The sequence below is a fragment of the Dinoponera quadriceps genome, unplaced genomic scaffold (genome assembly GCF_001313825.1).
Source record: "Dinoponera quadriceps isolate SergipeBrazil2010 unplaced genomic scaffold, ASM131382v1 scaffold599, whole genome shotgun sequence".
In the NCBI taxonomy this organism is placed as follows: domain Eukaryota; kingdom Metazoa; phylum Arthropoda; class Insecta; order Hymenoptera; family Formicidae; genus Dinoponera; species Dinoponera quadriceps.
The window spans coordinates 1-11,530 of record NW_014554688.1 but is presented as its reverse complement, the minus strand read 5'-3'; the positions used below and the strand labels follow the sequence as shown (position 1 = coordinate 11,530).

Below are 11,530 nucleotides of genomic sequence, written 5' to 3'. Positions count from 1 at the left end.
CAACATTTAATTATTGAAGCAAACATTTAATTCTAACTAAGACACTTTAGAAACATTGCTTATAAGTCCTCTCGCTCTTACCACACCTACTCCCTCTCCCTGGCTGCTCACCTCGGAGTTTGAGTTCGCTGAAATATCCTGAAATCCCCTTGTTATTTTGTCACACAGATAGCTCGCCTAGGTGCAGAGCCTGCCATCCTTACAAAACCCGCTTCGCGGATAGCTCGCATAGGAGCAGAGCCTGCTATCCTTGTCCGCAACGCATATTTACACGTGGCCGCTCGCCTAGGAGCTGAGTTAGCCATCGTGAGTATAACTTAAAGAGCCTTACCTATAATCTAAAAGTAAATTTGACATTAATATAAAATGCGCGTATTGCTAGATGCCTCATAAACGACAACGAGTAAGACGTAAAATTAAAGAAAAGAGAGCTCGTATTGCCGTTAAACTCAGGAGACCGAGAATTATTTCCGACCAAACAGGAACCTTCGTATCAGACGAGTATATACAACAACTGCGCGCCACGACTATTTTTCACGAAATACTAGAGAATAAGGTTATTGAAGTAAAACCTCCGGCCGATGACATATATGATTTAGAGACGGTACTTAATTCCCCATAGCCGGAGCGCGATTTTGACTTTTGTTCGTTAATTGAAGAAGCTATTGAAAATATAATTCCTGTCGAAGTTTCAGAATTAGACTCGTACACCGCCGCCGTCGCGAGCAAGTTGAATTCCCCCCTTTGTGTTAATAATAGCGTAAGGTCTGCCGAGGACCACGTAGAATTCAGCGAAACTACGAATGTTATAATAACAGCTCTTTATGAATTAATTGACTCTTAAATAAAAATTGAAGTATCAGAACATCTAGATTCTTACTTATTAATTGTCTAGCCCCCCTTTCCTTCCTCTATTTACCTACCAGCATACGGCGGGTGCTCTCAACCTTCCCGGGTTATTGCCGGTGAATGCAGGTAGGCCCAAAACAAAAAGAGAGCAGCGCATTCTCGTTCCCGAGGGCCCGAGGACGTGACAATAGAAATTCTGTGCGATGCGTTGAGAGATTTTTCCCTCGACGAATACAACCAACGCTTTACGTCCTCCGTTGCGAGCGAACTGGTAGTCAGGCACCAGAAAGTCATCGCCCTTTCCGATAAGATCGAGAGAATCTTCTGTTACATGGCGCTGATGCAATTCATGTTAAGCTCGTTGGTGATGTGCTGCTTGGGATACATGGTGGTGACAGTAAGTGACTTCTCGTGAAAAGGCGCGATGCACGATATCTACATTCTCTCCCTCATGCTGGGTTTGATGTTGCAGACAATTAGCAACGCGCAAGATGCCAAATCGATCGACAGTCAAACATTGTTGAAGGCTGTGATGTTTTACATGGCCGCCATGGTCGAGGCTTTTATATTCTGCTTTTGTGGAGAATACCTCACCGCCAAGGTCGGAAGACATATGTGATTTCTTTAAGTTTTACTTTCATTTTAAAGACCCCGCAATCTTGATAACTCACGCTACTCGGATCGGATATAGTCGTATTCTCTTTTTCTGATGATGACAAACATTCTTTTTTTTAATCCAATCGATAACGATCGTTTTAAGACAGAGTTGAATCTCCTCCAATTATGATTTTTTTAAGTGGTCTTATGACAATATGCCATCGCATAACAGTTATATGTCGTTTCCTCATAGATTTGGTTCGTGAAAGTGTTGTTTTCATATTAAATTTTGATAAATATTACTGCATTTTGTGATCATCCAGCATTTATAATGACCGAAGGTGACAATTGCAATCATGTGATCGTCACAGCTGTTTTCGAATCATAGTTATTGATCGTGATTACAATACAAACGATGCTTGAATATCGATTTACATTCATTTGTGTTTATTGACAATATAATATTTTTATGACACATTTTTAGAGCAAAATGATCGGCGATGCGGCGTACACGTCACTCTGGTACGACTTGACGCACGAGCAGAATAAATTTATCCTGCTCATAATGTTGAGGTCACAAAAGAGGCTTACCATTACGGCTGGGAAAATAATGGATCTGTCACTGGAGAAATTTTCAAGCGTAAGATTTCAATATTATGTGAAGTCAATATTAAATTTTCGTTAATGAGAGCCAGCTCTTGTTGATTACCTAACGCTTCATATTCATTTCGAATGATGCATCTTTCTTTTTTACGATTATTATGAGTGAATTTAATGAGGAAGAAAGAAATTTTGATTGATTTTTTCTCGAAATAGTTTATGATATTTACTTTATTATGAAATAATATAAAATGATTATCTAAAAAAAATCATTAACACTCTGGAGATTTATTCGATCACCTCGCATGTTTACCACGTGCTCTCTTCACACTATTATTATTTAATATGATTTTTTAGATAGATTTTTTAGAATAAAGGCCTCCGTTCCATATATATCGGTACTGCATGCCATGTCTTGAAGTTCGAAAGACGAATCGTTATAACAACGGGAAATACGTCTTAACTCTTTAAAATTATTCCATTGGTTTTCTGTCTATCCATTTTCATCCATTTTCGCGAACCGATTCGATTACATTGATCATAGTTGAACGTAGATGATGTTTATGTATTAATTTACCTTCCGTAGTTTGTAATAAATTATATTGGTTTCCACGTTACAGCTCCTTGAATGCATGCGCACAAACCTACCTTGACACGAGTAGATAATAATGGGCTGATTTATATTTGTATTCTTCATATGTTATATTAATTAAGTGAAATAATCGCCGGGAAATTAGAGGGCGGTTCTGTTTCAACTGGAGCTACAGTTAACGCAGGAAAAAAAAATAATTTTTTATTGATAATTTTTAACAAAATTTTCGTCTCTTTTTTGCGTTTTCTTTTTCCGTAACGTATCAGCTGAATATGTGTAATTGATTTTGATAACAAGTAGATGCTGCAAATTGATGGAGAAATAGATATTGAAGAACAGTTGGATAAAATCTGTGCCAAGGGGACGGCGAGTACTATTTATCCATTTCCGTCGCCAGTCGTCCTTAATCAATAAGCGTTATAAAATCATTACTTTCTCTGACAGCCTTTTCAGCAAATGCAGCGCTAATGTAATTCTTATCGAATACAATGATAAATAGTTCCTCGTGGTAACCGTGAGTATTTAGTCTGAAACTTCGTTCCATAAGTGCTGAGTAGACGTCAACATTTCCATTGTACTAGTCGCGATACTTCGTAAAAGTCACGAATTCCTGCACACTTCAGTATCACATCTGACGTTTTTGTGCCATCGTGTATACGCACTCGATGTACCCTACGAGTTCCCATGTACTTGAAAACAAGTAATGGTTTAAGTTTTTAGTTGACTTCATATTTATTCCCCCTTTTCCCCTTCCCCATATGCCTTTCGTTTTATATTATATTCACCCATATACATATAAAGTTTCGTCATTAAAATTAAGATCGGAAATAGGAGTTTTCTTATATATATACATAATACGCGATATTAATGTCTCTTTATAATAATCATCATCCGTTGAAATCGTATCGCGAACACTTGGAGAACCCCACCCCACCATCGTTTGCGCATGATCAGCCTTTTCCATCATATATCTACATTTCTTGGAACATTCTCGGTTACTATTCTGAAGCCGTGACCGCTAACGCAAAACGAAGGTGGAAAAGTTGTCTCCTACACATTTATCATACAGCCAATCTATTCTGCCATAAAGATTTTTTGCGACAAAATGAGATAATGCAAAGGCCACGGTATGTACGACCACAATCGTGTAACTTTTCGCTCATGTAATCATCGTTCGATAGTTGCAACATTAATTCCCTGTTCTTCGCGTGGGGCACCGTAATTCTCATTCTCCGTCGGCAATTGACCGGTGATACCTTGCTATAGCTGCGTTTAGTCATCGATCGCTCACGTGATTAATTTGCTCCCACACAGTCGTTTTAAAATCGTCGTAGAGGAGGCCTTTACAACGCCGTTTATGCTATAATTGTCCGTGGCATCGCGATCTTATCGAAGTCACCGACACTTCACGTGCTTTTCCGTTGAAAGTCTTCTCTGTCAAATTGTTAGTCGAATTTCGAAAATTCCGAAATTCAACTGGTCTATCTTATGGTCTATATTTAACGGCGGTACTAATTAACATAGGTGCCTTGATACAAATTTTAATATGGTAGAACGGGAGAAAATAAAGATGCCCGCGAGCGTATTCGCGCTTTCGATGAAGATCGGTCTTCGATACGTCGGGATGTGGCTGGACATGCTCTACACGATGCTCTACCGGTGTTTTTGGATAATGAGTACCACCATAGTATAGATTTACCAATACTGGTACCTCATCATTCACTTCAGAACCGACAATCTGTCGGACCTGATGGACGCTTTAAGTGTCGCAATGGAGTACAGCGTGACGTTCGCGAAACTCATTATTTTATGGTTGTTTACTCGGTAAGAACCAACTTCTGTCACATTACCTCGCTCAACAGAGAAGTTATTGAATTCACAGGATCTTTATGAAAGTCATGTTTCCTTTCTGATACCTCCATTAATCTTAAAATATAAAAAAATTATAAATTTATTTCTTCAGAATATTGGAGTAGGTAAGAAATTTTCTCAATTTGAAAAAATTCATTTTCACAATGATTCGTAAAGTATTTTCCTTACAATGATATTTGATCTTTAGTTTCATTGGCCAACACGGTCATTACAATACTGTACTGTAATGATGTCGAAATATACCTTAAATATTACCCAACAAATCACATAATTTAATTTGCACTACCAAATATCGAAAGAATCAGATTCGCTCCGTTACAGAATTTACCCCTCAGTAGTTCAACGCAAATTGCTACTTCTCTGTCACAGTATATTTAACGATCTCTTAGCTGTAATGGCCAAGGATTGGAAGGATGCCGCCCTGAACGAAGTGCAAATTATGACCGGCAAGGCTAATCTGTCGCGGTATTTCTCCAATGTGATCATTAGTTTCCCCGTGGCAGGACTGATATCTTACCTCATAAATGTTCTTGTGCAAAGCAGCCAGAACGACGTCGACGTGAACGGCATTCCGAATCGCGAATACACGCTGAAACTGCAGTTGCCCTTCGAGCACAACCAATCGCCGCGATACGAGCTCGTTCAATGCGTAGAATTTCTGCACCAGCTATCGGCTGGCCTTGTGATTGGCACGTTGAACTCGCTGGTCATCACTTTTGTGAGTCTGTGCGAATCTGTGAAAGGACGCTCCACGAAAAAAATGCTTTTGTATAAAAATTGTTAACACCGCCATAATTGGAGTAAACCTTTTCAATCCAATAGCAATTTTTTTGAAACAAAAGTTTAAGTAACTAAAACAATTTATAATGTATTAGTTTCATTGAATCGTTTTTATGAATTATCGACCCATTTCTATTCAATTGGATTCAATTAAATTGTGGCGTTGTTGATCAATTTTTTCGATATAACAGCATTATTTCCTTCCGTATATTCATTAGTAATCTTTGTCCTCGCAACTTATTTTGTCTTCTTTTTGCCCAATTATCCGAATAGCGCCATTTTCAGGTTCTTCATGTGTGCGGCCAGATAGAAGTCCTGTGTGATACATTGAGGGACTTTTCCCACGGCAAACACAATCAACGCTTGACGTTCTCCGTCGCAGGTGAACTGGTAGTTAAGCATCAGAAGATCATTACCTTTTCCGACAAGGTCGAGGGAATCTTCTGTTACATCGCGCTAATACAATTTTTATCGAGCACATTGGTGATCTGCTGTTTAGGGTACATGCTGGTGACAGTAAGTGATTGCATGCGAAGAAACGCGAAGCATGATATCTACATTATTGTGGTTCGATTTTGTAGATTTAGTGACGCGCAAGACGGCGATTCGATCGACAGTCCGGCGTTGATAAAGGCTAGTGTGTTTTACATGGCCGCCATTATGGAGGGATTTCTCTTCTGCTTTTGTGGAGAATACCTTAGCGCCAAGGTCGGGACACATTATTCTTTTTTATTCCATTCTATTTCCTCAAACTTTATTCGCAATTTACATACCTTATTACAGTCTTTATTCACACTTTACATACTACTCTGATTACTCATGCCATGTTAGATTCGGCCGTACTTGCATCCTTTGATGGCTTTCCGATGATGACTGTTACACATTTTCGTCATGAAAAACAAATGACTGTTTCACAAAAATCTTGTGATTTTCTTCATGTGTATATATGACAATGATCTCACACAATATTAATATATTGTTTCGTCCAAAGAGTTCGTTTGAAGAATATTATTGAAGATATTATTTTTATGTTAAACAACTTTGATCGACGTTATGGTATTTTGTAATAATCTAGCATTTATAATTTATGACCGAGGGATGTGACAATTTTCAATCATATAACCGCCAGAGCTATTTTTATAGTTTTGGTCGTAATATTATAATATTACCAATACTTGAATGTCGATTTATATTCATTTGTCTTTACTGACGATATGCGACGTTTCTCTACGATACTTTTCTTCAGAGCAAAATGATTTTCGATGCCGCATACAAGTCACTCTGGTACGACTTGAAGCCCAACCAGAACAAATTCATTCTGCTCATAATGTTGAGGTTACAGAGGAGGCTTACCATCACGGCCGGAAAAATAATGGATCTGTCGTTGGAGGGATTCACGAGTGTAAGATTTCAGCGTATTGTGTGACTTTTCCGTTAATAAAAGCCTGCTCTTTTTTACCAGCTAACGCATATAACATTTGTTACAAAAAACCGATATATTTTTCTTTTTTCTCCTTTTCGATTGTCGAAAGAGAGAGAAACAAATTTTGAATGATTTTTCCGCGGTGGGATGTGAAGTTCAATTTTATTATAAGGTGGTTTCTAATAAGAGGATTTATCATATATTCGAGGGACTTACTTTTTCATTCATGCTTTTACTGCGTGCACTCTTTGCGCTATTATAATATGATTAATTTAATATGATTTTTCTAGATTATAAAGGCCACTGTTTCATATATATCGGTACTGCATGTGATGTCTTGAAATTCGGAAGGCGAGTCGACTTGACAAAGTTCTCGTTAGACGCAACGGAAAATACGCCTCAGCTTTTTAGAATCTGTCCATCTCTGTCGCCTGTGTCCATTTTCGCCGATACGATGATTACTACATTGATCGTAGTTAAATCTAGATAATGATGTGTGTGTATTAATTTACCTTCTCTAGTTTGTAATAAATTACTTAGATTTCCACGCGACCACTTCTTGCATAGATACGTACATATCTGTCTTGGCACGAGGAGGTAGTATTTCGCTGATTTATATTTGAAAATTTCGTTTATCATGTTAATGAAGTGATAATATAATTGTCGGTTTAGAGGAGCGGCTTGGTTTTGGCGGAGACTGCATTTAACACAGCAAAAAAACTGATAATTTTTAATAAAAATTTCATTTCTCTTTTGCGTTTTTTCTTTCTCAACATCAGTCAGTTCAGCAATACACATGTGTAACTGATTATCGTAATACTTTGCCTTCATGTTAGATAACATATCTGAGGACCGCGCTGAAAATCTCAATATATGTATATTCTTTAATATAAACAATCAGTATTTTGATGTTTCGAAAACAAATTTGTTGCTTATGTTTACACACTCATACACACACAAAGCTTTCTTCATTAAAATTAAAATTGAACATATGAAGCTTTATGTACGAACAATGCGCGATATTACTGTATCTTCACAAGACACATCATCCATTACAATCATATCGCGCATCTGGAAAAACTCCCACTCGCTATGATCCGATTTTTCCGCCGTATACTTTCTGCTGTATTTTTCGGAAAAAAAATTCATTTACAATTCTGACATTTACAATCGTTCGTTTGTCCGCTCGCGCAACGCGCATGTGGAGAAATTGTCCTCTATTCATTTTTCATGCAGCCAATTTGCCCCATCATTGAAAATTTTTGTGATAAAATGAGACAGCGGTAAGATAGTGGGTACGGCCACGATCGTGTAACTCTTCGCTCGTGTAATAACCGCTCCATTATTGCAGTGTTAATTCCCGTTCATCATAACTCCCGTCCTCAGACGCCGGCAATTGACCGGTGGTTACTTTGCAATGGGTGCGCTTAGTCATCGACTATTTGCGTGATCAACTTACCGCTATACAGTCGTTTTAAAGGTCTATGCAGCCTTTTCAATGTAGTCGCCATTATAACAGATCGTGGCTTCGCGACATTGGTGAAATCTCACCGGTACATCGAATATTTTTCGGCTGGGCAATTTTCCTCTCGGATTTTCAGTCGGTTTGCAACAATTTCGAGATTTAATTAAAGTAATATTTCACGGAACTACGAATTAATAAAGATATCTCGATATAAATCGTATGATGTCACAACAGGAGAAAATAAAGACGTCTGTGAGCGACTTCTCCTTCACGATGGAACTCGGTCTTCGACATATCGGGATGTGGCCGGATACGCCGGGCATATTGTTCTATCGGTGTGTTTGGATTCTGACCATGACCGTAATGCAGATTTGCCAATACTGGTACCTTATTCTTCACTTGAAAACCGAAGATCTGTTGAATCTGACGGACGCTTTGAACGCTGCTCTAGAATATACTGTGATGTTTACGAAACTCATTATTTTATGGTTCAATACTCGGTAAGCACAACCTTTCTCTTGAACGTCTTTGTCCCATTTAAAAGTAGAGAATTATAGGTCCTGAGAAATCACATTTCTCTTATGATAACATAATTCCTCCATCCCACAAATAAAGACCAATTCAAAATTGACCGATATCAGCAATATTTTTAATTATATATATTGCATTTTTTTTTTATTTACGCACCTCTAAGCGAGTCTTTAATTTTGTTGACTAACGTAGTCATCATATGCTATGATAACATTCAAGTGCATTTTAGGTATTACAAAACGAACGAAATAACTTAATTAGTACTACTAAATAATAATAGCTCCGTGACGGAACTTACCGGCCACCAGCTTAGCATGAATCGTTTATAACCGACGCGAAGCACACGGTTAGAGTAAATTGTCGCAGTATATTTAACAATGTCCTAGCTGTAATGGCTACTGATTGGAGGGATGCTGCTGTCAACGAAGTACACGTTATGAGCGACAAGGCCAGTCTGTCACGTCACTTGTCTAATTTGGTAACTGGAGTTCATGCGTGTAGCGCAATTTCGTACGGTGTAGGCCTTCTGGCGCAGATCTGCCAGAACAATGTCGATGAAGACGGCACGCCGATTCGTGAGTTCATAGTGAAGGTGCAGCTGCCTTTCGATTACACCCAGTCACCGCGGTTCGAGCTCATTCAATGCCTGAGGTTCATGCATATGGTTCCGGCTGCTATCGTGAACGGCATGTTGAACGCTCTAGTCATCACGTTAGTGAGTGAAAATCTGTGAATAGACGGTACATGGAAAAAAGAACTATTGTACCAATAAGAATGGACAACAGCGCCGTAATTGGAAGAAATATTCGCGATTTTATAGTTATATTGTCAAAACTCACATTGACGTTATTAAAACAACGTTTTCTTTTTTAATTTCAACAATGCCGCTGTTGAAGCGAGAAGTTTGCCTTCAATTCTCTGGATGTAATGTCATTGTTTTCTAAATATATTCATTAGTGCATTCTGTCCTCGCGTCTGTGTTTTCTTCTTGCAAAGTGAGCCCAACAGAGACCGCTTTCAGGTTCTTCACACTTGCGGCCAGATAGAAATCCTGTGCGATGTATTGAAAAATTTCTCCCCTGGCAAGCAACACTTGGCGTCCTTCTTGGGCGAACTGGTTGTCAGGCATCAGAAGATTATCGCCTTCGCTGACAAGGTCGAGAAAATTTTCTGTTACATCGCGCTCATACAATTCTTGTCGAGCACATTGGTGATCTGTTGCTTGGGATACATGTTGGTGACAGTAAGTGATCGCGCGCAAAGAAGTGCGATATCTGCATTCTCGTGGTCGGTTCAATTTTGCAGACGATTGGCAACGCGCAAGACGGCGATTCGATCGACAGTCCGGCGCTGATGAAGGCTATGATGTTTTACACGGCCGCCATTATGGAGGCGTTTCTCTTCTGCTCCTGTGGAGAATACCTCAGTGCCAAGGTCGGAACGCACTATTGGCCCCCTCAGATTTTTTTCAAACTTTACAGACCATCATCCCGATTATTCACGCTGTATTAAGTTCAACCATACTTGCGTCTTTTGATGACTTTCCGACGACGACAGTTACATATTTTTATCATGAGAAACACACGATTGTTTCACAAGTCGTATTTCTACCTGCGATTTTTTTATGTCTATATATGACAATACGCTCGCACAATATTTATATGTTTCGTCAAGTTAAAGAATATTATTGAAGGTACTATTTTTATATTAAACACCTTTTGATCAATTTTACGATATTTTGTAGTAATCCAGTATTTATGACCGAGGCATGTGAGAGTTTCAGTCATGAAATCGCAAGAGTCATATTTGTTGTCATTGGTCATGATATTACAATATAAACAATGCTTGAATGTCGGTTTACACTCATTTTTCTTTACTGACGATGCGACATTTCTTACGACACTCTTCTTGAGAGCAAAATGATCGGCGACGCGGCGTACAAGTCACTCTGGTACGACTTGAAACTCGACCAGAACAAATTCGTCCTGCTCATAATGTTGAGGTCAAAGAGGAGGCTTACCATCACGCTCGGGAAGATGATGGATCTGTCGCTGGAAGGATTCACGAACGTAAGATTCCAGTATTGATTCCAGTGTGAAGTTTCCGTCAAAGAAAGCCTTCTCGCGTTGATCAGCTAACGCGTAACGTTCATTCCGAATGACCGATGCACTTTTTTCATTTACATCTTTCGAGGGAAAGAGAAACAAATTTTGAGTGATATTTTTTTCGCGGTTGGAAATGAAATTCAATTATAAGATGGTTTTTCTAATAGAACGATTTATCACACATACTCAAGAGAATCTCTTTGTGACTCATGCGTTTACTGCGTGCTCTCTTCATCTCCTATCGTTTAATATGACTTTTTCTAGATTTTAAAGGCCTCCGTTTCGTACATATCGGTACTGCATGCGATGTCTTGAAATTTGGAAGGTGATCCATCGTGACTAAATACCGGTTAGTTGCAACAAAAGATACGTCTCGGCCCTTTAGAATCCTTCCACATCGGCTCTTTGTCGCTTGTATCCACCTTCGCGAGCTGATACGATGATTATTGATACAACGTTCATAGTTGAATATAGACGATGATGTGTGTGTGCTAGTTTATCTTATCTTCCGCAGTTTGTAATAAACTACTTCGATTTCTACGGAAATTTTTGACAAAACCTTTATTTTTCATTTATATTTTTTTTTTCAAACATATCAGTTCAGCAACACACGCGTGTAATACACACGCGTGATTATCATATCAAGTGCATACTGGGCAATGTTAGACAAATATTGGGTGAGTGCAAAAGTTCGTGCGGAGGTGCAATAGATGGCG

The 11,530-nt window shown here is 38.7% G+C and overlaps 2 protein-coding genes across 2 annotated transcripts; both read left to right on the top strand.

The window, feature by feature from the left end:
* The first annotated feature begins 174 nt into the window (after positions 1-174).
* Positions 175-2,152, top strand: LOC106740865 (odorant receptor coreceptor-like). Its single transcript, XM_014612316.1, has 4 exons — positions 175-306; positions 976-1,246; positions 1,322-1,450; positions 1,931-2,152. Exons 2-4 carry the CDS (start codon positions 1,181-1,183, stop codon positions 2,129-2,131), a joined length of 396 nt encoding a protein of 131 aa, XP_014467802.1. The 5' UTR covers positions 175-306; positions 976-1,180; the 3' UTR covers positions 2,132-2,152.
* A 2,032-nt stretch (positions 2,153-4,184) lies between these two features.
* LOC106740864 lies at positions 4,185-10,778 on the top strand (the record flags this gene model as incomplete). The annotated part of the gene is given in 9 exon segments (XM_014612315.1): positions 4,185-4,462; positions 4,880-5,228; positions 5,576-5,998; positions 6,537-6,692; positions 8,416-8,678; positions 9,076-9,424; positions 9,731-9,952; positions 10,015-10,143; positions 10,623-10,778. Coding segments are annotated over 9 exon segments (2,325 nt in total), but the record flags the coding sequence as incomplete, so codon positions are not given.
* Positions 10,779-11,530: the final 752 nt, after the last annotated feature.